Raw genomic sequence first — 27992 nt, 5'->3', positions numbered from 1 at the left:
GGTTACTGTAGCTTGTAGTTAAGTTTGAAATAAAGAAGTGTGAGTCCTCCAACTTAGTTCTTTTTCCAGATTGGTTGGCTATTTGGGGCCCTTGCAAATCCATGTGAATTTTGGGGTCAGCTTGTCAATATCTACAAAAAAGGCTCTCAGAATTTTGATAGGGATTGCATTGTATCTATAGACCAATTGGGGGAGTGTTGCTATCTTAACAATATGAAATCTTCCAACCCATGAACATCGGATGTTTTGCCATTCATTTAGATCATCTTTCAACTTTTTTCAGCAAAGTTTTATAGTTGTCAGTGTACAAGTCTTGCACCTCTTTTGCTAAATTTATTAAGTATTTTATTCTCGTTGATGCTACTGTAATGGAATTGTTTTCTTGCTACTTCTTTTAAAGATGCGCTACCTATGCAAACCTCATTGCACTTACTACACTCTCCTAAACTCTCTGCTTCTGAGACGTGGTCCAGCTGCCTTGACCTACCAGGCCTCCTGCCCCTTCCAGTCCTCCCTGCCCATGTTATTCCCTGAATATTCTATCTTATCAGCCAAGGCCCACTTGCCTCACTCTGGGAGCTTCTCCAGGCAAGAGCCAGGGTGGAGGACTCTCTGAGTCCTCAGAGAGACACAGAGGTCTCCAGAGAGAATATGCAGGAGAAATTCAACAAGTGTATTTTCAGCCCCTACACTGTGCCATAGTTCAGTGGGCTTTGGAGGACTCAGTGAACACAACAAATATCCCTGTCCTCATCAAGTCTATATTTTAATTAAAGAGAGAGACAACAAATACCAGCAAGACAAACATAAGTTCAGGAATGCAAAGTCCACCAAAATGCGCCTTCCTCCAGGAAATCCCCTCCCTCCACCCGACCCCAGGTCCCCCTCTTCCCGAACCTGGAAGCTCTGAGCTCCCTTCTCTGGCCCCGCCCTGATACCGGGAGCTTGAGCGCAATTGCACCTGCTCCGCCTGCCGCAGCCCAGGAAAGAGTTCGATGAGCGTGCAAAGAATCAATGAGCGCGGCCGGACCGGCTGCCCGACCCCGCCGGGATTTCACTCGTGGGACTGCGCATGTGCTACAGGCAGCCGCCCAAAGGCACCGAGAGCTGTGTACCAGGACCAGGCTTTGCGCAGGCGCACTGGCGGCTGCCGGGAGGGCTTCCGCCTTCCTGTTGCCGCCGTAGCCATGGCCGCGCCGGCCCCTGGCCTCATCTCGGTCTTCTCGAGCTCGCAAGAGCTGGGCGCGTCGCTGGCACAACTGGTGGCGCAGCAGGCAGCGTGCTGCCTGGCGGGGGCCCGCGCCCGCTTCACGCTCGGCCTGTCAGGCGGCAGCCTCGTCTCGATGCTGGCCCGCGAGCTGCCCACCGCCGCTGCCCCCGCCGGGCCCGCCAGCCTCGCGCGCTGGACGCTGGGCTTCTGCGACGAGCGCCTCGTGCCCTTCGAGCACGCCGAGAGCACGTACGGCCTCTACCGGGTGAGAGCTACGGGGGCCGCCGGGGGTCACGTCGAGAGGGCCGCACCCGTCGCCTGAACCCGGCTATGGGGGCCACCGGGGGTCACTTCGAGAAGGCCGCGCCCACCGCCTGAACCAGGCTACGGGGATGTTGCAGGGTCACACCGTGCCGTCTGCCTCTATCTGGACTGGAGCTGGGAATGGTCTGCTGGGTGCCCTGAGATCCCATCTGGGCTGCACCTCCACTGCCACCCGGGTGGAAAGTGGGGACCTTGAAGCCTCTCTTGATGCTTTATCCGGTAGCCAGGTAGAGGGAATGGCATGGGCAAAGGCGTGGAGGTGAAACAGTGGTCCATTCCAGGGACCTAGAGAAGGTCAGGCGCCGCAGGCTCGTTGCGTGCAAAGGCAGAGTTAGGGAAGAGCCAGGTAGGAGGGATCTGGTGTGGAACCTGGGCCTCAGTTTCCCCATCTGTAACCTGGACGAGTTCTTGATGGTCTCCACACAGCTTGTGGCGCTGATGACTCCGTGACTGGTTATCTTTGGCCTGGGGCCCCAGACTCCTATAGAATCAGGGGACCCCCTGCCCGCCGTTTTACAAGCAGGAAAACTGAGGCTTGGAGGATCTGTGGTCTGAGCTGGGTGCCCACACCTCCCCCTGAGCCCCCCGCGTCTCAGTCAACTCTTCTTGCCATGGATGGAGGAGGAAAACCCGCCCAGGAAAGTGTGGGAGGGGCAGGTTTGGCCAGAAGCCTCAGGTCGCTCAGGTCCTGGATGTGTTAAGTTCTCTTCACAAAGAAGCTTGAGCTGGTAGTTTTTTGTTTGTTTTGGTAATAAGCAGGAAGGTTTACTGATTACCAAGCGCTTTATCCATCACCTGATGAAACCCCACAATAGCCTATGAGGCGGGGGCTGTTAGTACCTCCATTTCATAGATGGAGAAACTGAGGCCAGAAGAGGAGAGTCACCTAGTGACCAGTGAGGGAGCCGGGGTATGAACCTGCCTGGCCCAGCCCCCCAGATAGCACCTGGGACCCATAGCAGGGACAGGGGCCACCCTTAAGTCTGCTTTCCTGTGTGTCTTCCCCCAGAGCCTAATTTAAAAGTGGACTCTTGTTTCTTTTTACTTTGCGTGACTTTGAAAGACTTTTAATTAGAAAAGCCGTACTTGCTCAAGTAACAGAATTCTAACAAAACAGTCAAAGAGAAAGTTGCACGGATATTCAATGCGTGTCCATGTATCCAGCACTAGGGACAGGTCCCTCGCAGGGCTCGTCGTGGGGCAAGGGGCACCAACACACAAGGCAATAAATAAGGGAAATCCACTCAGAGCCATAACGTAATGCAGTTTGGACAAAAGATAATAGTGTAAGATGATAGGAAGTGCCGGGGAAGAGGGGGGAGCATCTTTCAGCCAGGATGCTGGGCATTGGGGGGCTCTGAGGAGGTGACGTTTGGGCTGTGACCATAAGGATGTGAGGAGCCCGCCACAGGTGAGCTGGGGCAGAGCGTAGAGTAGAGGCAAAAGCTGTGCGGTGGGAACAAACGTGGGGCGAGGATTTGCTCCTGCCATTTCCCCCGTGAGGGGAATCGTATTAGTTCCCTGGGACTGCCGTAACAAAGTACCACCAAATGGGTAGCTTAAAACAGCAGGCATTGATTTACAGTTCTAGAGGCCAGAAGTCCAAAATCAAGGTGTTTTCAGCAGAGCTATGCTCCCTCCAAAGGCTCTAGGAGAGGATGCTTCCTTGCCTCTTCCAGTTTCTGGTGGCTCCAGGCGTTTCTTGACTTGTGGCTGCATCGCTCCAACCTCTGCCTCGGCTTCTACATCATCTTCTCCTCTGATTTTCTCTTTGTGTCCTCCCTTTATAAGGACACCAGTCATTGGATTTAGGGCCCATCCTAATGCACTGTGACTTCATCTTAACTAATGACAACTGCAAAGACCCTCTTTCTAAATAAGGCCACATTCTGAGGTTCCAGGTGGACATGAATTTGGGGGGGCCACTAAGCAACCTGGTACAGGGATGCAGAGGTATTCCTCTCCTTGAGGATGGACCCCGGGCACCTTGGGGCTCTCTAAGCGTGAATGGCTCACCCTGTTCTATGGGCCTTCTGCTGTCCAGGCTGGGAGGATTAGCTGGGGCCACCTTCCCGGGGATGGTTCCTCAGCACCTACAAAGTGTTTAGAGAGAGCCCACCCGATCAACCAGCAGTTCCACTTCTAGGAACCTGCCCAACCGATGCCCAGCCTTGGGCTCCCTGGAAGTCCAAGCTGAGGAGGAGGGAATGGCTCTGACCCTGTGGGGGAGGGCAGCTAAGGAGGGGACTCACGTGACAGAAATGGGGCACCCGTACTCCATCCGGCTTTGCTCAGTACAATCCCCAAGGGTGTGTAGAGATGGGGACCTTGGACAAAGCAGGTCTTTCCAACAATGGATCTGATCGTGCTCCTCCCCAGCTCACACACCCTCCTTGGCTCCCCATTACCCTCAACACAGAGCCCACACTCAGGCCAGCATTCAGGGGGGTCAGCACCATAAGTTCTGGCGGGTTTATCCATGTCCCTGCCGCCTTCCCCCACTGCTCCAAAAACTATATTGTTTACCTGCTTTTACTTTGTGGTTCAGCTCAGCATTGCCTGGGCTGAGCTAGTCCCTGCCTAAAAGGAGGCACCGAGGTGGGGGTTGCCAGCGTCCATCCCAGAGCAGATCCAAGGCTCTGGGGCTCATCTCATGAAAGAGGGCTAGAGCCCTCTGCCTGCGGGAGGCCTGATTCCAGGTGCTTCTGCATTAAACCCACGGATCCTAGGTTGGGGTGCCTGCTATGTGCTGGGCACGCTCACCCCGTAGTGGCAGCCCGGAGGAGAAATCAGTGCTTTTCACAATTACGTGTCACGCCACCAGGCAGCAGTATGGGGGAGGTGCAGGCAGGAGTGGCTGCTCAGACGAGGCAGCTTGAGGGATGTGTAAGAGTTTCCCAGGCAGAGTCAGCAGCTGGTGTACCCACTGAGGCAGGAAGGTCAGCAGGGCCTCGTGGAGGGCAGAGAGGGGCTAGGTTTTATCCTGAAGGCCCAAGGACCCTGGGGGTATGTTTGTTTGTTTATTTACTTTTATTGGAGTATAATTGCTTTACAGTGTTGTGTTAGTTTCCGCTGTACAGCAAAGTGAATCAGCTATATGTACACATATATCCCCTCTTTTTAATTTTTATTTATTTATTTTATTTTATTTTTATTTTTATTTATTTATTTATTTATTTTTGGTGGTGTTGTTTTTATCCCCTCTTTTTTGTATTTCCTTCCCATTTAGGTCACCACAGAGCACTGAGTAGAGTTCCCTGTGCTCTACAGTAGGTTCTCATTAGTTATCTGTTTTATACATAGTAGCGTGTATGTGTCAATCCCAATCTCCCAATTCATCCCACACCCCCCTTCCCCCACCCTGGGGGTTTAGGAACAGGGCTGTGGTGTGGCCACACAGGTGCAGGCTGGAGCCAGGAGACCCCCAAACACCATGGACTTGAAAGACCCCTGGCGGAATGCCGCTGGGATCCACTGGGATCCTCACTCACACGGGAAGTGGGTATAATGACAGCCATGTCCTCACCTGGAGGATCCAGGCAGTCATAGGTGCAAGTCCCACGCCACCACAGACTGTGTGTTTCTGTTGGTGACACCGTGCCTCTGTCTGCCGCAGACCCACCTGCTCTCCAGGCTGCCGATCCCCGACAGCCAGGTGATCACCGTTAACCCCGAGCTGCCCGTGGAGGAGGCAGCTGAGGACTATGCCCAGAAGCTGAGACAGGTGAGTCCCTCGGAGCAGCTGCGGCGAGCCCTCGTCCATCCGATGGCCTCTCCCAGAGTGCCGGAGCCGCCCCGCTGCGGGCACTGTGTGCTCATCACTGGCAGAAACTCTCCCTGGGGGCGGTCAGCAGACCCAGCCTCACCCTGCAGAGCCCCCTTTGAGAATCCCCGCTCTGAGAGGCCACAGCCCTGCCCTGGGAGACCCCAAAGGTGGCCTGGTCTCTGACACCCTGGTAGTGGGCCTGGGTCTTCACATCTTGGGGACAGTTGTATACCCACACTGTCAGCCAGTTGGACAGTGAAATGTGGAACCTTGTAGATAAGAGTTCCTTTTTTTGCAGGTGAGGCTGAGCGTTTCTCACTGGGTTACAGCGACTTGTTTTTCTGACAACTGTTTCTTTGTGTCCTCTGCGCCCTTCCCTCACAACTTCTTGGGACTGTCTTCTTTCCTCACCCAGGCCTTCCAAGGGGACTCCATCCCGGTTTTCGACCTGCTGATTCTGGGTGTGGGTCCCGATGGCCACACCTGCTCACTCTTCCCAGACCACCCCCTCCTGCAGGTGAGCACACCCACGAAGGCCCTGCTCATGTCTGAGCCCCAGCCTCTGCCATCTGGGGCTTCCAGAGCGCTGGAAGGTGCCTACAGCATGCTGTGAGTCAGCCTCTGCCAACAGGCATGCCCACTGGGCTTGACCGTTCTGAGCCTCAGTTCACCCATCTTAAAACGGGAACCTTAAATCAAGTACCACAGGATTAGCAGGGCGGGATGGAACGATGGATGGACAGTTCTTGGCATGTGTGAGTACTCAAGAGGTCAAGTGACATTGTCCTCCTGTCTCTACCTTGGGCCTCCCTCCCCAGGAGCGGGAGAAGATTGTGGCCCCCATCAGCGACTCCCCGAAGCCACCTCCACAGCGCGTGACCCTCACACTTCCTGTGCTGAACGCAGCTCGAACTATCATCTTTGTGGCAACTGGAGAAGGCAAGGCAGCTGTTCTGAAGGTAACAGCTGAGGGCCCCCTTCCCAAGAAGGTTGTAGGCATAGAATATGGCCCTAGACACTACTGTGCTGAAAGCACCAGATCCCAGGATATTTCAGTAATTATTGGGTTGAAGGGGAGATGAAAACTGCAAATACAGGCTAGTTAGGAGTTAACAATTATGAAATGAAATGGACGAGATGAGACCAAAACTGCTCAGAGGTAAATTCGTAGCACTTAATGCATATACATATATATTTAATTGTTAAATAGAAAACCATTGAAATAAAGAAATCAAGCACTTTAGAAAGCTGCTTTTGCCCTGTAACAGCAGAGCTGAGTAGTTGCAACAGAGACGGAGTGTGATCTGCAGAGCCGAAATTGTGACTCTCTGGTCTTTGTAGAAGAGGTGTGCTGACCCCCATATTAAACAGTCACAGATGATAGAAAGGAAGAGACCCCATCCCTCCTGATTGCTTGAAGCTAGGACATCCGGGATGGGCGATATCACCTCTTGAGGGTAGGAGAGGTCCAAGGGTGCCGGGGTGCGGGCAGGGCCCCACGCTCCTGCCCTCTCCACACAGCGCATTTTGGAGGACAAAGAGGAAAACCCGCTCCCCGCCGCCCTGGTCCAGCCCCGCACTGGGAAACTTTGCTGGTTCCTGGACGAGGCAGCAGCCCGACTTCTGACCGTGCCCTTCGAGAAGCATTCCACTTTGTAACTGGTGCCGAGATGCTACAGCTGGGACCACGCACAGCCCGAGTAGGCTGGGATCTTTCCAGTCTGGGCCCTGCTGCCAGCCCACCCCAGGCTTCATTTTAGAAAAGCCGAGTGGTGCCACTGGAAGCCGATAGGGTCTGGCCACCAGCCCTGCCCAGGGGCTCAGCCCATGGGCCGTGCCTCTGGGTGACTCAGTTATTAAAAGGAACATCTCTTTGAAGTCTCCGCTGTCTCGTGGTCCTTGGTGGGCAGTGGGACCGTTGGTCCCCGGGTGGAGGGCCTGACCTGCAGCCCTCATCCCAGCACGTGGAGGGCAGGGAAGGGCACCCTGGATGAGTGTCCTGGGGCTGCCATAGCAGAGTACCACAAACCAGGTGGCTTCGAACAACTGAAATTTATTGTCTCACAGTTCATGAGGCCAGGAGTCTAAAATCAAGGTGTGAGGAAGGTTACATCCTTCTGGAGGCTCTGCAGGAGAATCTATCCCAGGTCTCTCTCCTGGTAGCTGCTGGCAATTCTTGGCCTTCCTTAGCTTGTAGACACATCACTCATCTCTGCCTCTGTTGTCACATGGCCTTCTCTTTGTGTGTCTCTCTGTGTCCTGTCCTCCTTTTTTTTTTTGTCTTGTTTTTTTGTTTGTTTGTTTTCTTGGCCATGCCGCTCGACTTGCAGGATCTCAGTTCCCAGACCAGGGATTGAACCCGGGCCACGGCAATGGAAGCCCAGAGTCCTAACCACCAGGCCACCAGGGAACTCCCTCTTGTCATCTTCTTTTTTTTTATAGATAAGATTTTTAAAAATATTTATTTTATTTATTATCATTTATTTTTGGCTGCATTAGGTCTTCGTTGCTGCGCATGGGCTTTCTCTAGTTGTGGCGAGCGGGGGCTACTCTTTGTTGGGGTGCGTGGGCTTCTTATTGTGGTGGCTTCTCTTTTTGCGGAGCATGGGCTCTAGGCGTGCAGGCTTCAGTAGTTGTGGTGCGCAGGCTCAGTAGTTGTGGCTTGCGGGCTTAGTTACTCTGCGGCATGTGGGATCTTCCTGGACCAGGGCTCAAACCCGTGTCCCCCTGCATTGGCAGGTGGATTCTTAACCACTGTGCCACCAAGGAAGCCCTCCCTCCTGTCCTCTTCTAATAAGGACACTTGTCATTGGATATAGGACCACCCTAAATCCAGGATGAGCTCATCTCAAGATCCTTAACTCATTTTGTGTGTAAAGATGTCTGTTCCAAATAAGGTCACACTCTGAGGTTCCAGGGGTTAGGATGTGGACATATTCTTTTTTTTAAAGTGTGTTAAAATACACATAACATAAAAATTACCATCTTAACCATTTTTAAGTATACAGTTCAGTGGTATTAAATACATTTACAGTTTTAAGCAGCCATTACCATCATCCGTCCCCATAACTCTTTTCATCTTATAAATCTGAAACTCTGTACTTATTAAACACTAACTCCCCATTCTCCCCTCTCCCCGGCCCTGGCAACCACCATACTATTTTCTGTCTCTATAATTTTCACTACTATTAAGTGCCTCGTGTAATTGGGATCATACAGTATTTGCCTTTTTGTGACGGGCTTATTTCACTCTGCATAACGTCCTCAAGATTCATCCATGTTGTAGCGTGTGTGAACTTCCTTCCTCTTTAAGATATGATATACCACATTTTACTTATCCATTCACCGGTCAGTGGACACTTGGGTTGCTTCTGTGTTTTTGCTATTGTAAATAATGCTGCTGTGAACACAGGTGGATGAATATCTCTTCGAGAGCCTACGTTCAGTTCTTTTGGATATACGTCCAGAAGTGGAATTGCTGGTTCATAACGCATATGGTAGTTCTATTTTTAATTTTTGGAGGAGCCTCCATACTGTTTTCCACAGCAGTTGTATCATTTTACATTCCCATCAACAGTGCCCAAGGGTTCCAATTCCTCCTCATCCTCGCTAACACTTGTTTTCTGTTTTTTTGATAGTGGCCTGTGGACATATCCTTTTGGGGGACACAGTTCAATCCCCTGCCCACTCACTTGGCCGAGCTCCCATTGCACACCCAGGGCCAGTCGTGACCTCTGCACCTGGCCATGCTGAAGTCCTGCTTAGAGCCTTGAATGCGCCGAGGTGCTGCTTCTTTGCGTCAGGACTGCAGCATTTGCCCAGAGTGCGTCTGCTCATGGCCCACCCATCAGCTCTGCCTGGCTCCAGGGACCAGGGGAGGCTGGTGGGCGAGGCACGTGGGAATTGAAACCTTAAAGCCGAAACCACAGAAAGTGAAGTTTCCTTCAACGTCTTGTCTGGGTTGATCACTCAGATGTGAGAGTGAGGAAGTGGGACGGGGCTGAGCGGAAACAGATTGAGAAGAGCAGAGTAGAGGGTTGGAAGGAAAGCAGCCTGGCCGTGCTTGGGCAACAGCAGGTGCCACTAGCGGGAAGACCCAACTAATCCGATCCAGTCCAGGGCTTTATGCGCCGATAGAGAATGGACTGGCGAAGCAGGAACCGAAGGGAAGCAGCCCACGAGTCCACGGCACAGCAGTGGCTCCCCACCCGCTCCCCCTACCCCAGCACTGACCCCAGGGCCCCGGCGTGTCCATCCACTTCTGTCTTCCCAGCCTGGTGCTGGACCTGGGCTGGATCCTCTTGGGATCCAGAGTCACCCGGCAAGGGATAGGTACAGGATTTAGCTGCCCCATCTCTGCCCAGCCCCCCTTCCCTGCCACCCCACACCAACAGCTGCTCTCAGGTCCTGCCAGATACCTGCCCTGCATCTGTCCTCCAAGGCCAGCTAGGACTTTTGTCTCCCACCACCCCGCCTCCCACCTGGGGCAGCCCCTACAGAAACCACCAGTTCTAGGGAACTTGGCCACAGGGGAACTGGGAGGACACAGGTGCAGGGGGGGGGCGGGGCAGGGGGCGGGGCAGGGCGGGGAGCAGGCATCCCACACCTCACCAGGACCATGCTCTGGCTTCTGACCCCAGGCATTGGTCTCCGCAGCGTCCAGGCCCCTCAGGTCACCTTGCTCCCAGGGTGCCCCTGAGCTGAGGAACCTGGGGGGTTGTGGGGAGGAGGGGCGTGTTTGCTTCACTCTCAGGGGAGCCCAGGACACAGTAGCAGGATGGGTGGGCGGCCCTCGAGCCCCTTGGACAAGCGACAGCAACAGCACCTGAGGGGTGAGTGGAGTGGGAAGGAGCCAGATTTTGGCGGGTGGGGTTTAGGGCTGGGTTGTCAGGTACACAGGATGCCCTATTAATGTGAATTCTAGAGAGGCAATGAATACTTTTTTTAGAATAAGTATGTCCCAAATTTTGCATGAGGGCATACTTATGCTAAAAATGTATTCCTTATTTACCTGAAATTCAAATTTAATTGGTGTCATGTACTTTTATTTGGTAAATCTGGTAACCCTACTCAGGGCATGGGTTTGGGGTGGAGGGCATAGAGCCAGGTGGGAAGTGCCCCAAGCCTAGCCAGATCTTGTGGGATGATCCTCCCAGGTGGGCAAGGACCAACAGGCCACTCAGTGTGGACCCCAGGGACTAAGTTATAGTTCTTGATTTGAGACAAGTAAGGGCCAGTGTCCTCCATCCTCCACACACACAGTTGAGCACTTACGGTGTGCTGGGCACTGGGGATATGGAGGAGGGGGCTCATGATCTAGACTAAGAAACAAGGCCAAGTTGTCATTACATGAATGGATTTAATAAGCTACTCTGCAAAGTGTTGGAATTTTTTTTTTCTGTAGTGGCTTAAACGAGATAAAGATTTGTTTCTCTCTCCTATAGAGGGGAACAGTGGCAGGCAGCCTGATAGAAGTCAGACAACCCAACCCCTTCCATATCATGGTTCTAACATGTGTGGCTTCTGTGCCTGAGGTCACTTCATGACTCAGAATGGCTGCTGAAGCTCCAGTCATCGGATCCACATTCCAGGCAGCAAGATAGATGTGTTTTACACACAGTCAAGTGCACACATATTAGGGGAACAGCTTAAAGAACTTTAACACTTGTGTAATCACCTCCTGGATCAGGATACAGAATACTTCTATCACCCCAGAAAGTTCCCTTGTGCTGGGTGAGGTTTTTAAAAGATTTTGAAAATCTCCCCCAGTAAGGGGCACAAGGAAACTTTGAGGTACAGTTGATCTGTTTTTTATCTGGGTCACGGTGATGGTGTCACGGGTGTGTACATGTGTCAAACTCATTCATTTCTATGCTTTATACATTTAAGGTGTGTTGTACATTGTTTATAAATTAAGCCGGAATCCTTTAACTCCCCCGCCCCCCACCAACCCCATGTGGATAAAAACAGGCAATGGAGGGTTAAGGGTGAATGGAATTGGAGCATGTCTTCTGGGGCAACTTTGGGGTGCGGATAGGAATCCGTAAGTGGCTTTTCTGCCTGTTCTGCCCCCACCTCCGGCAGGTTGGGGGGGACCTGATTCAGCCACGTCACCATCTTCTTGTCCCTGCAGGCCAGGTAGACACCTTGCTGAGGAACTTCCTGCCCTGCTACCGCGGGCAGCTGGCAGCCTCGGTCCTGTGGCAGATCTCCCGAGAGCTGGGCCCCCAGGAGCCAGCCGGATGCCAGCTGCTGCACAGCAAAGTGGGTGCCGCAAAGGGGGAGGGGGTGCTGAGTGGGCGAGGCTGGGGAGGCCGTTCATTCGTTCGTTTGAGGGTCCCTCCTCACACCTTTGTCCTTGCTGGTGCCACGACCTGGCGTGACTATTAAAAATTCATTCTGGGACTTCCCTGGTGGTGCAGGGATTAAGACTCCGAGCTCCCAATGCAGGGGGCCCAGGTTCGATCCCTGGTCAGGGAACTAGATCCCACATGCATGCTGCAACTAAGGAGCCCGCCTGCCACAACTAAGACCCGGCGCAACCAAATAAATAAATAAATATATAATATATAAAATAATAATAAATGCTTAAAAAATTTTTTTTAATTCATTCATTTTTTTTTTTTGGCCATGCTGCGTGGCATGCGGGATCTTAGTTCCCTGATCAGGGATCGAACCCACACCCCCTGCAGTGGAAGCGTGGAGTCTTAACTACTGGACCACGAGGGACGTCCCCAAAATTCATTCTTTGAGCAAACATTCACTGTGCATCTACCGCATGCCACACCCCTGGCTGGATGCTGGGGACACAGTAGTGACTGAGACAGATCCCGCTTTGCCCTCCAGGGCTCACAGTCTAATTGGGGAAAATGACCAGTTTGTTGTCAAGTTAACATATCATGATGCAGGATAACTTCTGATAGGTGCTAGGAAGACAAAATGAAGGGCGGTGTTGGGGGCTGGAAGCTGGGGTGTAGGAAGGTCCTTCTGAGCTGAGACGTAAAGGATGAGAAGGAGCCAGACTTGAAGCCCAGAGTGGGAAGGGCATTCTAGGCAGAGGGCACAGGCAATGCAAAAGCCCTGAAGTTGGAAGAGGTGTGGCCTGGCTGAGTGCATCACCCAAGGGCACAGCATGCCCACTGAACGCCCAAGCCTTTGCATGTGCCACCCTCCCCATTCTATCCCATACTTTGTCTGCTACTTCTTCCAAGAAGCCTTCCTTGGCTACTATTACCCCCACCTGAGTCGGGCACCTCCTCTGTAACCCCTGTCTGTCTGCTTCTCCGACGCAGCCCGGGCTCACACGTCTGCCACCTCCATTTGTCTGCTTTGTGAGGACAGGGTCCAAGCCTTATTTCCCCTTCCCCCTGACCCCTTGTGCCCACATGGTGCCTGCACTTAGTAGGGGCTCAGGAAGGGCTTATCGATGGAACAAAAGAGCTTGGAGCTGCCCAGCCCCAGCTCCAAAGGTCTCCTGAGCTGGCAAATGGTGTCCAGGATCTCCATGTGCCCTGTACAACTTAGTTCTCACCAGCCCAGGGGATGGGTCTTTGACCAATGAGGAAACCAAGGCACAGAGAGGTGAAGCGACCTGACTGAGGTCACACTGCCAGCAAGATGCAGAGGCGAGATTTGAACCCAGAGCCCATACTCCTTACAAGGGATACTGGGTCCCCTGTCCCGATCAGGGCTCTGAGATTTCCTCTCTTGGACACCCCTTCTCCCAGCTGTGCCTGCCCTGGGGTGGGGGCTCTGTGGCACCATGGACAGAGCCCCCTGCCACCTGGGACTCCCCCTGTCCTGCTTGGGGCATCATGGGGCCTGGGCATCATCCCCACCTGCACCTTCTGCCTCCTGCTGGTCCCAACCCCCTGGGCCAGGGCACAGCTGACGTTGGGGTTCAAGCAGCGTGGAGGGATTTCCCCTCACTTCAGTTGAAACATTTTCTTTAATACTTGTTTTATCTATTTGCATTATGTATATCATTTCTATTATAACATTTTAACACTATTACTATGAAAAATCTCAGACCTAGGAAGAGAGATGGAGAATTATTTAATAAACCTCTGAGTTCCCACTACCTGCTGAAGAATCAAAACATCACAAATGCTGTTTATTTAGTCACCAAATATTTACCGAGCACCAGCTGTGTAGCAGGAGCTACTCTGGGACCACTGGTGAAACAAACGCACACAATTCAGGTGGCCAGGTAGTGAGAAGAGGGACAAAGAAAACGAAACAAGGTGATGTCCCATCCTGCCTGAGGGAGGGGTCTGTGGGCAGAGGCCTGGCCATTTCTCATAAAGTTAAACTACACCTGATCCACGCCCTAGCAATCCCACCTGTATCAGTTAGCTATGCTGTGTAAAAATACACCACCAAATCAATGCTTCAAACAACACGTTTGTCATCTCAGTTACTGTGGGTCAGAAATCTAGATGGGGCTTTGCTGGGTCCTTTCTTTCAGGGTCTCTCACAGGCTGCAATCAAGATGTTGGCCAGGGCTGGGGTCTCATCTGAGGCTCAACTGGGGAAGGGTCCGCTTGCAAGTAAATTGGAGATAACAAAAGTGTCTGCCTCAGTTCATATTTGGAAGTGCAGGCTGTGAGCGTGCTTGATAAAGAATATAATACCACACCAGCAGCGCCCAAGCACCTGTACAGTAAGTCCCCTACATATGAACCTTCAAGTTGCGAACTTTCAAAGATGTGAATGTGCGTTCCATCAGCGTCAGGTGTGAGTGAAACTGCAGCTTGCCCTCCGTCTCCTATTGCTGATGATCCTTCAGCTCTACCATCTCCCACCTCCTCTCCCTCCTCCAGTCAGTCACTCTTCTTGCCTGTTCACTCGATGCCAGCCCTGTATGCCAGCTGTTGTACTGTACTACTGTACTTTCCAAGGGATTGTACTGTAAGATTAAAAATGTTTTATTTATTTTTTTGTGTTTGTTTTTTATGTATTATTTGTGTGAAAAGTATTGTAAACCTACTACAGTACAGTACTATAGAGCCGATGGTGTTAGTTGGATACCTAGGCAAACTCTGTTGGACTTACGAACAAATTGGACTTACAAACTCGCTCTCGGAACGGAACTCATTCGTATGTAGGGGACTTACTGTACTTGGTGGCACCCGGGACACAGGAGGAGCTGTCCAGGTGGTCTGGACACCGGGACACTGGCCCATGTTCTTGACATCCGCCCGCCCCTCCTCCCACAGAAGCTGCCCCAAGTCCGGGAGCACCGAGGGCCCCTGACCCAGCTGCAGGGCCACCCACCTCAGTGGCAGCCAATCTTCTGTGTCCTGCGTGGGGACGGCCGCCTGGAGTGGTTCAGTCACAGGGAGGTGAGTGAGTGGCCGGCAGCCCATCTACCTCTGGCGTCTCCATCCCACCCTCCCCAGTATGGGTTTGGGGTCCAGTTCCCAGCATAGCCCCCCTCCTTTCTTCAGTCATCAAGTAGGGCCAACCTGTAAGCTTGGCCCTGGGTGGCCGACCATCTCCTGCTGTGCCAGGTGGATAAACTGAGGCCCAGGGGTAGGGGCTCACTCATGGTCATCAGCAGAGGTGAGGTTGAAACCATGCAAGGCCTTTGCACATGCCACCTGTGCCCTGCTTTCCAGCTGGGGAATTCAGGCAGGTCACTTGTCTCCCTGGGACTCAGTTTTCGCCTCTGTGAAATGGGATGATGATGGTCTACGCCACATGGGGCTGTAAGGATTCAATGGGTTAGTCCTCATATAGCACTTGGCACTGGCCTAGCACACAGCAGGTGCTGGGTGCTCTACTACGGGGAAGGGAAGGAGGGAGGGATTGAGGGAGGGGTGGAGGGAGGGGTGGACAGAAGGAGGGAGGGTGGAGGCAGGGAGGTAAGATGGAGGATTTCCCCAGTTAACCCAAAACCTTCCCCTGATCCCACACTGGGATATGGAAGCCACAGTTTAGACCTGTCCCAAGACGGTTCTTTGGATGCCTTTTGCAGGAATATGAAAATGGGGACCGTCCCCTGGGCTCCACAGTCCTGACAGGGTACACAGTCCTGACTTCCCAGAGTGAATATCTCCACCTGTTGGACACTCTCTGCCCAGAATCCTCAGGTAAGGCTCCCGGGGACCCCAAGAGCAGGTTTCTCTACTTCAGCACTGTTGACACTGGGGCCAGATCATTCTTTGCAGTGGGGGCCACCATGTGCTTCACAGGATGCTGAACAGTAGCCCTCGCCTCCACCCACCAGATGCCAGTAGCACTCTGCATCCCAAGAGCGACAACCAAGTATATCTCCAGACATTGCCAAGTGTCCCTGGGGGCGGCATTGCCTCTGGGTGAGCAGCCTCGCTCTAGAAAGAGAAACGCCTATTCTTGTCAGGGTGAAGGAGTTAGGTCACTGGACCAGAATCAAAGCAGCAAAGCGTACAAACGATAAAATATGGTGTCAGCAAGCATGTGGGGAGATGGGCAGTGGTGGGCAGGAAAATTGCACAGACTTGTTACAGCGTGTAATTGGTCAGTCCAGTGTTTCCAGGATGGTTCTCCTTCCTTCCCTCCTCCTCCTCCTCCTTCTCTCTCTGAATAGGCAAGGAGCAGCATAAGTGGGCTGGCATGCATCTGATGAGGGCCTGCATCATCTCATTGAATCTGCCCAGGAGGCAGCCCCATCAGTAACCACCCCATTTTACAGAGGGGGACACTGAGGCTAAGGACTGTCACACAGTTAGTAAGGGACAGAGCCAGAATTACACCTTTTGCTTCACTGCAGTGCTATCCTGCTGTTTAATCATGCGAAGATGTAGCAACAAGAACAGTCTGCAGAAATGTTGATGATGTCGAAAACATGGGAATCCACCCAAATACGCATCCTTTGGGGTTGATTAAATAAATTACAGCCTGACCCTTAGGAAGGAAAGCTGTGCAGCCTCTGAAGGTGTCCCAGACATATGCAGGAGCCAAAAGGCCAGTTATAAACCAGAAAACTCCACATTGTTAAAAAAAAAAAAAGCACTCCATACAGCTTTGTGCAGATTTTAAAATCTGGAATAACGTCCCCCAAACTGTTAACAGCTATTATCATCTCTGGGGGCTGCGATCGAAGGGCTGGATGACAAGGGATGTCCACCTTTTTTCTGTATTATTATTTTTAAATTTATTTTTGGCTGCATTGGGGCTTCGTTGCTTTGTGCGGGCTTTCTCTAGTTGCAGCGAGTGGGGTCTGCTCTTCGTTGCGGTGCGTGGGCTCTAGGCGCGCGAGCTTCAGTAATTGTGGCACGTGGGCTTAGTAGTTGTGGCTTGCAGGCTCTAGAGCGCAGGCTCAGTAGTTGTGGCGCACAGGCTTTGTTGCTCCGCGGCATGTGGGATCTTCCCAGACCAGAGCTCGAACCCGTGTCCCCTGCATTGGCAGGCGGATTCTTAACCACTGCACCACCAGGGAAGCCGTTTCTGCATTATTGCATTTTACTGCAGTCTGTATGTATTACTCTGGAAATCTGAACAAAACACTGAGGATTTGGGAGACTCCAATTTAATTCATCAAAATAAATTCACTCATTTTTGTCCTCCCAACAGTTCTAGGTCATTGGCATCACTTTTCAGCCCATTTTACAGGTAGGAAAACTGAGGTTTTTCAGGGAGATGAAAATCTGTGCAAAGAGCTAGAAAATGGTCTGGCCAGGTTTGAACCTGTGCCTAGCCGACTCCAGCGCCCCACAGCAAGCAGGGCTCAGACCACATGCCAACTAGGAGAGATTGTTGGTGGCTGCCTAGGGCTGCTGTGTTAAGCATGTTGCTGAGGCTGGGAAACAGTGCTGGGATGGATTGCTGATGTCTGCCCTGGGCACACGTCCTCCTGGGACTGAGCTGAAGTAAGGGTTCTCTACACATTTCATGGTTATTGTCTCCTAGTGAATGAATGATTTTAGAGTGAATGAATGAATGAAGATGCGACCTCCTCTGCTTTCAGGACACCATACACAGGAAGAGCCTGACCCCCTCTTGGAAATGCCCGTGAGTTTCCCCCTGTTCCTGCCGCACCCCTTCCGCCGGCACCTCTGTTTCTCTGCAGCCACGGCGGAGGCGCAGCGCGCCTGGAGGCTAGCCCTGCAGGGCGGCATCCGGCTTCGAGGCACAGGTGGGTCCTGGGAAAGGGCAGGCAGTGGTGGAGCACAGAGTCTGGAGTCGGAAGGTTCTGCTCCTGCTGGCTGTGGGATCCTCTCCAAGCCTCAGTTTCCTTATTTATCAAATGGATCGTGGGGGATGACAGAGGGGAAACAGGCAGTTATGCATGGCCAGGGCTGTAATGAGGGCACAGCCCCATGGGAGCTTAGCCTGGGGGATCAGGGAGGGGATGTCCAAACTGGGGTCTAAAAAAGATGAGGGGCCAGCCAGGTGAAGAAGAGGAATGAGGACGGACACATCTGGGCAGGTTGTTGACTGAACAAGCGTACCTAACTGGAGAGGCAACTGGAGACCGCGGTGGGATCTGGGCTGTGACTGCCTGCAGGGGATGCCTTTTCCACAATGGTATACAGGCCCCTCACGGGCTGGTGATAATCTTAGGGGAGCGTGTTCCCGGCGGAGGGCACTTCTCTGCGCAAAGGTCTGGAAGTGGGTGAGACTTAGCTGTCTGGGACCTGGCGAGGAGGCGGAGGGCTTCCTTCTCGGGCGACGAGGAGCCAGGCAGCCTGAGAGCAGGGGAGGGGTGGGCGGGCACTGACGAGCCGCCCCTCAGTCCTGCAGCGAAGTCAAGCCCCAGCCGCCCGTGCCTTCCTGGACGCCATACGGCTCTACCGGCAGCAGCAAGGCCACTTTGGCGACGACGACGTGACCCTAGGCTCGGACGCCGAGGTCAGTGCCGCGCAAGGCCGCACCCGGGACCCCCCGGACCCCTTCTCGGCCCACCGAAGCACCCATGGTCACCTCCCCCGCAGGTGCTGACTGCGGTACTGATGCGGGAGCTGCTGCCTGCGCTGCGAGCCCAGACCCTGCCCGGCCTGCGGGGGGCCGGCCGCGCCCGGGCCTGGGCCTGGGCCAAGGTACGCATGGGGTCGAGGAGGTGGGGTAGGGACACGCGGGAGGCCGCGGATGGGGATAGGAGCCGGACCTGGGTGCTCAGCTTCGCCCTCCCTGCGACTGTCGCCCAACCTCTCCGCCCATCTCTGTGCGTCTGTCTTCTCTCTGTCCTCCTACCCTCGCCCCATCTCGTCTCTCTACTACGCCCCTGGCCCGTGTGGGGTCCCCTCGGCTGATCTGGGCAGCTACTGGACGCCGTCCACGCTGCAGTCCTGGCCGGGGCCTCCGCTGGGCTCCGCGCCTTCCAGCCCGAAAAGGAGGAGTTGCTCGCCGCCCTGGAGAAGACTATCCGCCCAGACGTAGATCAGATGCTGAAGTTGCGGGAGCGCGTGTTAGGGAGGCTGCAGGGTGAGGTCCGGGGGCGTGGCCTGGATGTGAGGGGCGGGGCCGGGAGCCTGAGAGGAAGAAGGGGAACAGCTTGGGTGTACGGGAAGGGGCCCAAGGTCTGGGACCCGGTGGAGGCAGGGCTGGAAAAGAAAAGGGTGGAGCCTAACTGGGAAAATGGGCGAGGCCTTGATGCTTTGGTGGTGAGACTAGATCTCAAGATGGGGTCAAGAGGGAGGGCGGGTGCTTGGGAGGCGGGAAGGCCAGGGATGGAGCTGGGGAGCCCGGAGACCAAGACTGGGTGGGGAGAGGGGCAGAGGCGTTGGCAGTAGCAGGCCTGACTCCGGTTGTGGGTTGTCCAGTCAGACGGCGGAGATAGCTCTCACTCAGCTCAGTAACAAAGAGAACAGAGTTGGAATCCTGACTCTGCCTCTGTGTGCAACTTTGAGCCGATCCCCACCGCACTTGGCCTCGGTTTTCTATTCTGTATAATGGGGTAGAGGAGGGTGCTCAGAGTCAGCGCTCCCGTCTACCTCACCCTGTTGAGCCCATGGCCTCACTCCGTGCCCCCCACCCCCCAATTTGCGGAGCACCTCGAGGAGGAGATCCAGGCCAGTGTCTTCCACTCGCAGCCAACGTCCAGGGTCCCCTCGAGTCGTGCCTGCGCAGGAAGGTGGATGCGCAGCTGCCCCGGGTCACGCAGTCGCTGCTGAGCGCCGTGGAAGCCGAACTCGCGGCGGTGCAGACCCTCCTAACCCAGGGCATGGACCGCCTGTCCCGCCACCTGCGTGGGAGCCCCTCCAGCACCCGGCTGCGGAGGGAGGTGAGGTCCAGTGGGTCGTGTTTCATCGAGCCTATGGGCAGTGTGTTAACTTTATAGAAGAGTTGCGTGAACCTTGAATCTTTCTTGTTTGAAAACCTTCTCTTTTAAAAATCTCTGAACTTTCTTCTAGGCTGCATTTTACTTACGGTGGTCCACTATGCTATGGTCACTGGGGCACGGTTAATAACATGGGGGGGAAGGAGTAAGGTGACAAGATTAGCATTTTAGTAACATCAGTCTGGAGTCACCTTCCCCACAAATTGTTCCTCCTCCCATTCCCTTGTTTGGCCACAGCCCACCCCATTCCCTGGGACAGAATTCTGCTCCACGCAGGTCAGCTCTTTTCTTCCGATATTAAATGAGAGCATGCTATGTGCCAAGAAACCTTCAACTTGTTAAGTGTCTGTTGACCTTTAAAATGAAACAGCCAGTTATTTTATCAGCAGAACATTTTGGGAAGGGAGAGCAGCATGAGAATTGCAATTCGGGACATGCAGGCTATGGCAAAACCAGAGGCAAGTCTGGCAAACGAAGGGGAGGAACATTACTTTATAGAGAAGAAGGAGAAAATTGGGAGAGGCAGCTTTGAAGTCCATTGGAGGAAAGCGAGAGTTCAGGGTGGTGACAGTTTCTCATTGGCTGAGTGGTGGTAGTTTCTCATTGGTTGGGGCTGTTACTGCATAAGGAGAAAATCTTCCTCCTGCTGGAGTGGTAAAGTAATAACCTTCTTCCAGTTTGGGGTCTGCAGAGGGCAAGGATTGGCACTGCACGAGAGCCGCCCCCCCACCCACCCTTTCAGGGCTTAATGATTTCAATTTTATTTATTTATTTATTTATTTGGCCACGCAACTTGTGGGACCTCAGTTCCCTGGCCAGGGATTGAACCTGGGCCACAGCAGTGAAAGCGCCAAATCCTAACCAGTAGACTATCAGGGAACTCCCATGACTTTATTTTAAATGAGGTTTCCCTTTATTAATCTTCACATCTCCATTTCATAATCACCTCCTCCAGGAACTTTCCCTGGTCCTTTCTGCATCTGCAGCTGCGCGTGCTTCCCTCCTCACAGAAGTATTAACACACCACTACAGTTGTTTGTCTACAATCTGTCTCCCCCAACTTTTCTGTGAGCAGTTTGAGGGCAAATACCACTTTGGATTATTGCACTTCTGCAGCCCCAGGATCCAGCACAAAGAGAACATCAGGTGGGACAAGGGCTGAGTGTGCCCATTTCCCCTCAGCCATGCCAGCACCACATGTTATCATTTATTTCAAGTTTTACCATTTTATGTCCATCACACCATACCTCACAGTTACTTTTATTATGCATTATTTTGGTGACAACTGAGGCGGGATGTGTTTCTATTTGTGTTTCTTCTTTGATGAACTGTCTATGAGGTCCTTAGTCTTGCTCTTCCATTGGCTGGTGGTATTTTTCTTACCTGACTGCTATGGGAACACAGGTTTACTCATTTGGGGAGATGCCATGGGACCCAGAGCTGATGCAGACCTGCTACCGAGAGGCGGAGCAGAGCCAGGGGCGCCTGGGGCAGCTGGCAGCACCATTTGGCTTTTTTGGAACACAGAGCCTGGTGTTTGGGGCCCAGGATCTCGCACAGCAGGTAAGGGTGAGTGGGAGGCTGGGAGGAAGCGAGGCAAGGATGGCAGCCTCCAATGAGTAGGTGCCAAGTGTGTGCCAGGGAGACCACGATGACCCAGACAGACCTGGCCCTCCCTCGCTGGACTCCCAGTGTCACGCAGACATGAGCTCATGACCAGGCAGGCAGTAGTCACACGTGATGGACAGGGCTGTGATGGGGACACACAAGGTGCTACGGGAACCCTGAGGAGGCACCTGATCCATCTCCAGGGTTGGGAAGGCTTCCAGGAGGAGAGGACTGCCAGGCTGGGGCAGCTGGGGGAGGAATGGGAATGGGGGCATGTCCTGGGTGGAGGGAACAGTGTGGATAAGCCCTGGGAGGTGTGAGAGCATGTCCACATTTGGGGAAAGTGAAGCAATTTAGAGACATTGGCTTGTAGATTTCAAGGGAGGGCAAAGATGTGGGAGATATGCCAGCGAGGTGGGGGAGCAGATGGGTCAGGGCCTTGAGTTTGGGGCTCAGGGGGCTGGGCTGTGTCCAAGGGCAATGGGAGTCACAGCAGGTGTGTGAGCAGGGGAGGGGCATGGCCAGATTCAAGATTTTTTAGAAAGCCCTGCCCGCCCTGGGGAGCAGGGGCTGTCGGGGGCAGAAGCGGAGGAGGCAGGGAGGAGGTCTGAACCAGAATGGGTTGGTGGAGAGGCGCAGGGTGTGTTTTGAAAGCCAAGGGGTTGGGACCTGCTAATCGACATGGTGACTGAAAGAGACAGGGATTGAGAAGACCCAGTGCTGCCCGGCACGGTTGTTCAGTTTGTATACTGCACAAGGGCGCTCAGCCAAGGAGCCTGGACTATGGACGGCTCTCTGCTCCCCATGCTGGGCCTCCTGGCACTGACTGGATGAGCCCCAAGTCCTGAGAGGAAGAGAGTGCTGTTTCTTGGGACAAGAAGGAGGTTGGAGGGAAGCAGTTGGTCAGGGCAGGCTGGATGCTGAGAAGGGTTCAACCGAGCAGGCGTAGGGCCCAGAAAGAGCATGGATTCCCAGGGCTCATCCCAGCATCTCTTCCCACAGCTCATGGCTGACGCCGTGGCCACCTTCCTGCAGCTGGCCGACCAGTGTCTGACCACGGCTCTGGACTGTGCCCAGGCTGTCCAGCAGCTGGAGAAAGTCAGGGGGCGCGTGCTGAAGGTGGGGTCTGCGGGGAGGGCCTGGCAGTGGGCCTGGGTGCTCAGGGGGTTGTCAAACCAGCTGCCGTGCGTGTCATGCAGAAATTCCAGTCGGATAGCGGCTCAGCGCGGAGGAGGTTCATCCATGGCTGGCTGCTCTGCATCTTCTTGCCCTTTGTGTTGAGCCAGCTGGAGCTGAGCTGCAAAGCGGTGAGCTGACGGGGGATGGGTGCTATAGAACAACCAAGCATCTTTCTGTAAGACTCATAGAACCACCTTGATGACTAGAGACTTTTGTTCCCTGAGCCAAGGGGCTGGGTCGGTTGGCTCTTCTGGGACCTCACAATGCCCTCTGCTTCTCCCATGACAATGCTGTGTCTGCAGAGCTGGCGTGGGGTCCCGTGCATCACATAGCAGCAGGTGATACAGGCTTCAGAGAAGGGAGGAGGCAGAGGGGGAGTGTATGTGTGTGTATGGTGAGGGTGCTGAGTGGTTAGGGGGCCTCTCTCTGAGAAGATGATGCTTGAGAAGCAGTGAACTAAAGGCATGAGCCATGTCCTGGGGAAGGGTATTCCAGGCAGAGGGTACAGCATGTGCAAAGGTCCTGAGGTAGGTCTGTGCCTGGTGTGTTGGAGAAACAGAGAGGAGGCGAGTGTGGCTGGAGCTTAGCGAACAAGGGGGTAGGAAGTAGACGAGGGGAGAGGTCACAGGGGCCTTGCTACCCAGGCTTAGGGGCACCATGAAGGGGTCTGCATCAGGGGTCAGGCAGGAAGTAGCTGTGAGGGGTCCCAGCAGAAACACCTGTACTATTCCCATTGAGGTGTGATGTGCTTTGTTTCACCAATTCTCACAACAACCCGAGGGAATAATGAGTCAAGGAGTCCATTTTAAAGATGAGGAAACTGAGGCCCAGGTTCCCCTAGCTAATCAGTGACAGAGCTGGGGCTCAAACCCATGTCACACATAGCCCACCCCTCCAGCCCAGCCCCTCACCTGCATCGGTTACAGGAGCTGCCTGAGTTCGAAGGGGACGTCCTTGCTGTGGGCAGCCCTGCTCTGACCATTGAGGGTATTTATGAGGATGTCATCCGGGGGGTCCTGCTGCAGAGGATCAATCGAGGTGAGCCCCAGCCCCTACGGCTCAGGGGAGCCTGGTGACCCCTGGCTGTGTATACTGAGCCCTACCAGGGTCCCCATCGCCTCTCACTGCCTGTGAACACTAGTCCTTTGACTAAGGGCCAGGACTGGGACAGAGGGGGTCTGGGGTGGGCGAGCCTAGAGGGGCAGTGATGGAAACTCCCTGAAGGAGGGGGCATTGGAGTGGGGTTGTGACGGATATGCAGGAGTTCTTAGGATGAGAGAAGGGAGACAAAATTTAAAAACTGGGGATAGACATTTACATTTACTCATTCAACAACCTCTCCATGTTTTATTCTGGGCTGGCATTGAGGCCTCAAGAGTACTTGGACTTGGGGTAGGCCTCTTAGGATTTCCTGGGCTGGGAAGAGGCTCCTGACTGTCTCTTCTCCCTCCTGCCTTGTCTGTTCCTTCCTGACCCAATGCCTATGACTGCTGAGACGTGTACTAACAGGGGAATGAGCAATGTGTAATGGTTATTCAGGGAATGTCACAGCTGACACAGAAGGAAGGAGAGGAGGCTGCCAGGGCAGATGTGCAGGGCCTTAAATGACAGGCAGAGGAGTTTAGACATTTTGTGGCAGGCAATAGGGAGCCACGGAGGGTGTGTGAGCAAGAGGGCAACAGTGGCTAGACTGGAAGCCAGGGAGGAGGCTGTGGGCCTGGTCCTTGGGGGCAAAGGATGGACTCGAGCAGGGACAGCAACCAAGGAGACGGAGACCAGGCCTGAGGATGAGACGGAAGTCAGAGGTTGTTGTTGGCCTGGGGTGTCACTGGGTGCATGGGAGGGACCACAACCCTGGGGATGGTGTAGAGAGAAAGGAGAGGAGTCCCAAGGGGCCTGGATTTGAGGGACACAAAGAGGAAGAAGGGATGCAGAAGGAGCAGTCAGAGAGGTGGGAGACCCAGAGATAGCAGTGTTCTGGGAGCCAGGAAGTAAGGGTGAGAAGTGTCCTTGTTCTGTGGGTGGCCAAACGAAAAGAACCGAGTTCCTTTAGAATAGGGGACATTTTAAATGGAAAAAGGCTAATCTCTAATTGGAAAAAATTTTTCAGAAACAGGTTTCCATTCCTAGAAGTTGTACATGTACTGCAGGCAGGGTCGGGGTGGGGTGTTTCCCTCCTCTATTGATTTGTGATGTCTGCTTGAAGCATTGTGCCGGAAGGTGGGGTAGGTAGCATCCAGGCTCAGTGAAGGTGTGGGGATCTGCTAGCAATGTCTGCCATGGGCACAGGTGTGGAGAGAGGCTCATGTGAGCCACTTGTTTAGAGTTCCTGGTTGAGACATTTCTTCCATCCTTTGCCCTCTTGTGGCCTCTCTGGGAAAATACATGGAAGCCCTGGGATTCTGGGGCTTATCCAGGTGGGTCCAGGGGTTTATCTTTTTATTTTATTTTATTTTTAAATTTGTTTATTTTTGGCTGCGTTGGGTCTTCGTTGCTGCGTGCAGGCCCTCCCTAGTTGTGGCGAGCAGGGGCCACTCCTTGCTGCAGTGTGCAGGCCCCTCACTGTGGTGGCTTTTCCCGCTGAGGATCATGGGCTCCAGGCGCGCGGGCTTCAGTAGTTGTGGCACGCGGGCTCTAGAGCGCAGGCTCAGCAGCTGAGGCACACGGGCCCAGCTGCTCCACTGCATGTGGGATCCTCCCAGACCAGGGCTTGAACCTGTGTCCCCTGCATTGGCAGGCAGACTCTCAACCACTGCGCCACCAGGGAAGTCCCTATCTCTTATTTTAGAATTGAAAAATGCCCTTGGTGCCAGCAACATGTCCTGCACTCTGGATGGCTGCTCGGAGCTTCCATGGGACCAGGCAGAAACAGGTGAGGACCTCACAGGTTCTTGGCCCATGCCAGTGAATTGCCAGGATCGGCGGGCCTGTGCTGGGGATACAAGAGGGTTGTGAGTGTGGGTTCCTGGATGGAACAGTATGCACCTTGTCTCCTGACTTGGCCAGGTTGGCCAAGCTCATGGTGAACTAGGGCAATGGGGAGCCACGGAGTGTGCCTGAGTGTCAGAGGTATCCTCTGACATGCATATGAATTTGTGTCCCATCTCTTCTTGCCAGGCCTCTATAGGGCCTCTCCCAATGGCTACCAGTTCCCAACACTGGTGGGGGAGATAGTGGTGATGGGAGCCTTGGGTTCACCTTAACAATGGGTGCATGGAGCTGTGCTCAGGACCAGGGCAGCCTGGCCTCTTACTATAGGACCCTACAGAGACCTCCTTGTTGCAGCAGTAAATGTGTGTAGGGCTGAGGTTGACACTGCTGGTGGTGCAGGGATCCTGAACTCCATCCCTAAGACAGAAATGTTTCATGGGGACTTCCCTGAAATGGGACAGAAAGCAACTGGTCCAACTAGAAGCGGACCAGTGGGCAAGATGTTTATAATCTGGATGTTCAGGACTCAGGGCAGATGCAGGTATTCTGGAGCGGCTCTCAGCTCCTCAACCCCCTTGGGTATCATTGTTATGAGAGCTTTGTGAATCCACCCAGCTAAGTGGCTCCCACATTCTTCACCCACAGAAACTCTGAGCTAATAAACATGTATAGTTTTCAGTGGCTAACTCTGGGGGTCATTTGTTGTGGGGCAATAGCTAACTAATACACTGCCTAGCTGATTGGGGGCAGCATCTCATAGTCAATTGCTGCAGATAAACTGATGAATATTCACACTCACTGGGATACATGAAGATTAAACAATCTTAGAAAGACTTCTGGGTGTCATAATATTCGGGGACTTGCAACTGGGGATGAAGGATTGTGGATGGGCTCCTTAATCTATTTAACCAGAATTTAATTGATGATGGGGTTTTGCTTCTAATCTTTTGCACTAACAGCTAACACCATAGTGAATGACCTTTTACATACTTTACATGCAAGGGGGTAAATCCCCCAAGGTGAAATCTCAGGGTTTAGAGCATGAGTGTTTGTCATTTCAATAGCAGTCTTGAGAGTGCTCTCCACCAGAGTGGTCTCACCTGGTGCCCCCTCATCTGTGTGGAGGTGGCCCATTTCCCCACCCGCTGTCAGCTGACTTGGGATTCCCAGATCTTCTGGGTGAAAAATGTTGTCTTGGCATCATTTTAATGAGCATGTCTTATTGGGGATGAGGTGGAGAGTCTTCTCATGTGTTTAGGAGCTTCTCTGTGAACCTCCATTTCTCTCCGTGGCCCACTTATCTTCTGGGTGCTTTTACATTTCTATTAAATTATTCTCGCTAAGCTTCCAATTACTGAGTATTTATTATGTGCCAGGCATTTGATGTGCCCAAATGTTTTGGCATCCTTATGACACTTTCCATTTTACAGATGTGGAAACTGAGGCTCAGAGAGGCACTTGCTCCAGACAACCAGGCTCCAGCACCGAGGTCTAGCCACTCTGCCCACTGCCTCCTCCAGGGACATTCCAGAGCTGAAGCTTGGCCCACGTTCATCGTCATTCTCAATGGATAAATGTCTACTAGTGGAATTTCTGAGTCAAAGCATATGTACCAGTTCAAGGCTTGTATAATCCCCACACCTCTGCCTTACTCCTCTCCAGAAAGGCTATGCCTTTTAACACTCTCACCAGCAGCATTTGTACATATTCTCTTTTCCAAACACTAGGACTTTTCATAAAAGGAAAAACTGCCAGTTTGATAGACACACACACAGAGTGCATTGTTTTATTTTAAATTTCTTTGATGACTACACTGAACCTAAAAATATGTTTATTGACCATTAATATGTTTGTGTGTTTCTTATTTATTTATTTATTTATTTTTGGCTGTGTCGGGTCTTAGTTGTGCCACGTGGGATCTTTCGTTGTGGTGCGCGGGCTTCTCTCTAGTTGTGGCATCTGGGTTTTCTCTCTCTAGTTGAGGCGCCTGGGCTTAGTTGCCCTGTGGCATGTGGGACCTTAGTTCCCCGACCAGGGAACGAGCTCGTGTCCCCTGCATTGGAAGGTGGATTCTTTACCACTGTTTGTGTGTTTCTGTGTTTTCCTTTCTTTTCTTTTTTAGTGAATTGCCTGTTCATAGCTTTTACCTACTTTTCTCTTCAGGAGAATTTATATTTTTCTTCATGATCTCTAATAACTCTTTGTATATTAAGGATAGTAACACTTTCTGATATACACTACAGATGTTTTTTTCTCAGCTTGCTGTGGGCCTTTGGGTTTGTTTACTTGCTCCAAAATCTTAACTTAGTATCAAGTTTCCCAGCTGAGAGTAGAGCTTTTACTGCCTTCCTGTTTGCCAGAAAAGTCATCTGTCCACCGGAGGCTGGCAGCTTCACATCACAAGACTTCCAGTTGCTTCCGGAGTAGGTTCTGGGAGGGACTTCCCCAGTGTTTTTCTCAGTTCAGCTTTCAGAGGTGGGTAATGCACACTCCATGGTTTCCTCCCCCAAGAGAATGAGATTTTCCTCACCTTTCCTTCCTAACTTTTGCCCAACTGTCTCTTGCACACACTGAGGACACACGATCTGTGCCCTGAATTTTACTTAACAATATTGAGCCCCCACCCCCACCACTCACGTTAATAAATAGATATCTGAGCATCACAAAAACGATGAATTAGAAAACACATTAGATTACTGGAAAACAGCCCC

At 52.9% G+C, this 27992-nt stretch overlaps 2 protein-coding genes across 3 annotated transcripts; both read left to right on the top strand.

Moving 5' to 3' along the window:
• Positions 1-1137: 1137 nt before the first annotated feature.
• PGLS (6-phosphogluconolactonase) lies at positions 1138-7178 on the top strand. Its single transcript, XM_059918128.1, has 5 exons — positions 1138-1475; positions 5151-5258; positions 5716-5817; positions 6119-6259; positions 6822-7178. Exons 1-5 carry the CDS (start codon positions 1188-1190, stop codon positions 6957-6959), a joined length of 777 nt encoding a protein of 258 aa, XP_059774111.1. The 5' UTR covers positions 1138-1187; the 3' UTR covers positions 6960-7178.
• On the top strand, positions 5845-26995 carry NIBAN3 (niban apoptosis regulator 3). 2 transcript variants are annotated; one of them, XM_059918126.1, is made up of 17 exons: positions 5845-5846; positions 9872-9884; positions 10054-10132; positions 11434-11564; positions 14519-14644; positions 15280-15394; positions 17251-17418; positions 18019-18134; positions 18218-18322; positions 18545-18707; positions 19316-19506; positions 20968-21126; positions 22174-22290; positions 22371-22478; positions 23277-23388; positions 25139-25222; positions 26712-26995. In XM_059918126.1, coding segments are annotated over exons 1-17 (1854 nt in total). In that variant the 3' UTR covers positions 26777-26995. The 2 variants fall into 2 exon arrangements, with proteins under 2 accessions (XP_059774109.1, XP_059774110.1); XM_059918127.1 differs by lacking the exons at positions 5845-5846; positions 9872-9884; positions 22371-22478 and having other exon boundaries at positions 10078-10132.
• The last annotated feature ends 997 nt before the right edge of the window (positions 26996-27992 follow it).

Source organism: Balaenoptera ricei, chromosome 3, assembly GCF_028023285.1.
Source record: "Balaenoptera ricei isolate mBalRic1 chromosome 3, mBalRic1.hap2, whole genome shotgun sequence".
Taxonomy (NCBI): domain Eukaryota; kingdom Metazoa; phylum Chordata; class Mammalia; order Artiodactyla; family Balaenopteridae; genus Balaenoptera; species Balaenoptera ricei.
This window is presented reverse-complemented; position numbering and strand designations above follow the sequence as displayed.

Coding starts and splice junctions, on each gene's coding strand:
- PGLS (XM_059918128.1), top strand. CDS start 1,188: ATGGCCGCGCCGGCCCCTGGCCTCATCTCGGTCTTCTCGAGCTCGCAA. Junction 5,259..5,715: donor ATGCCCAGAAGCTGAGACAG/GTGAGTCCCTCG, acceptor TTCCTCACCCAG/GCCTTCCAAGGGGACTCCAT. Junction 6,260..6,821: donor GCAAGGCAGCTGTTCTGAAG/GTAACAGCTGAG, acceptor CTCTCCACACAG/CGCATTTTGGAGGACAAAGA.
- NIBAN3 (XM_059918126.1), top strand. Junction 10,133..11,433: donor ACAGCAACAGCACCTGAGGG/GTGAGTGGAGTG, acceptor TTGTCCCTGCAG/GCCAGGTAGACACCTTGCTG. Junction 25,223..26,711: donor ATGGGACCAGGCAGAAACAG/GTGAGGACCTCA, acceptor TCCATTTTACAG/ATGTGGAAACTGAGGCTCAG.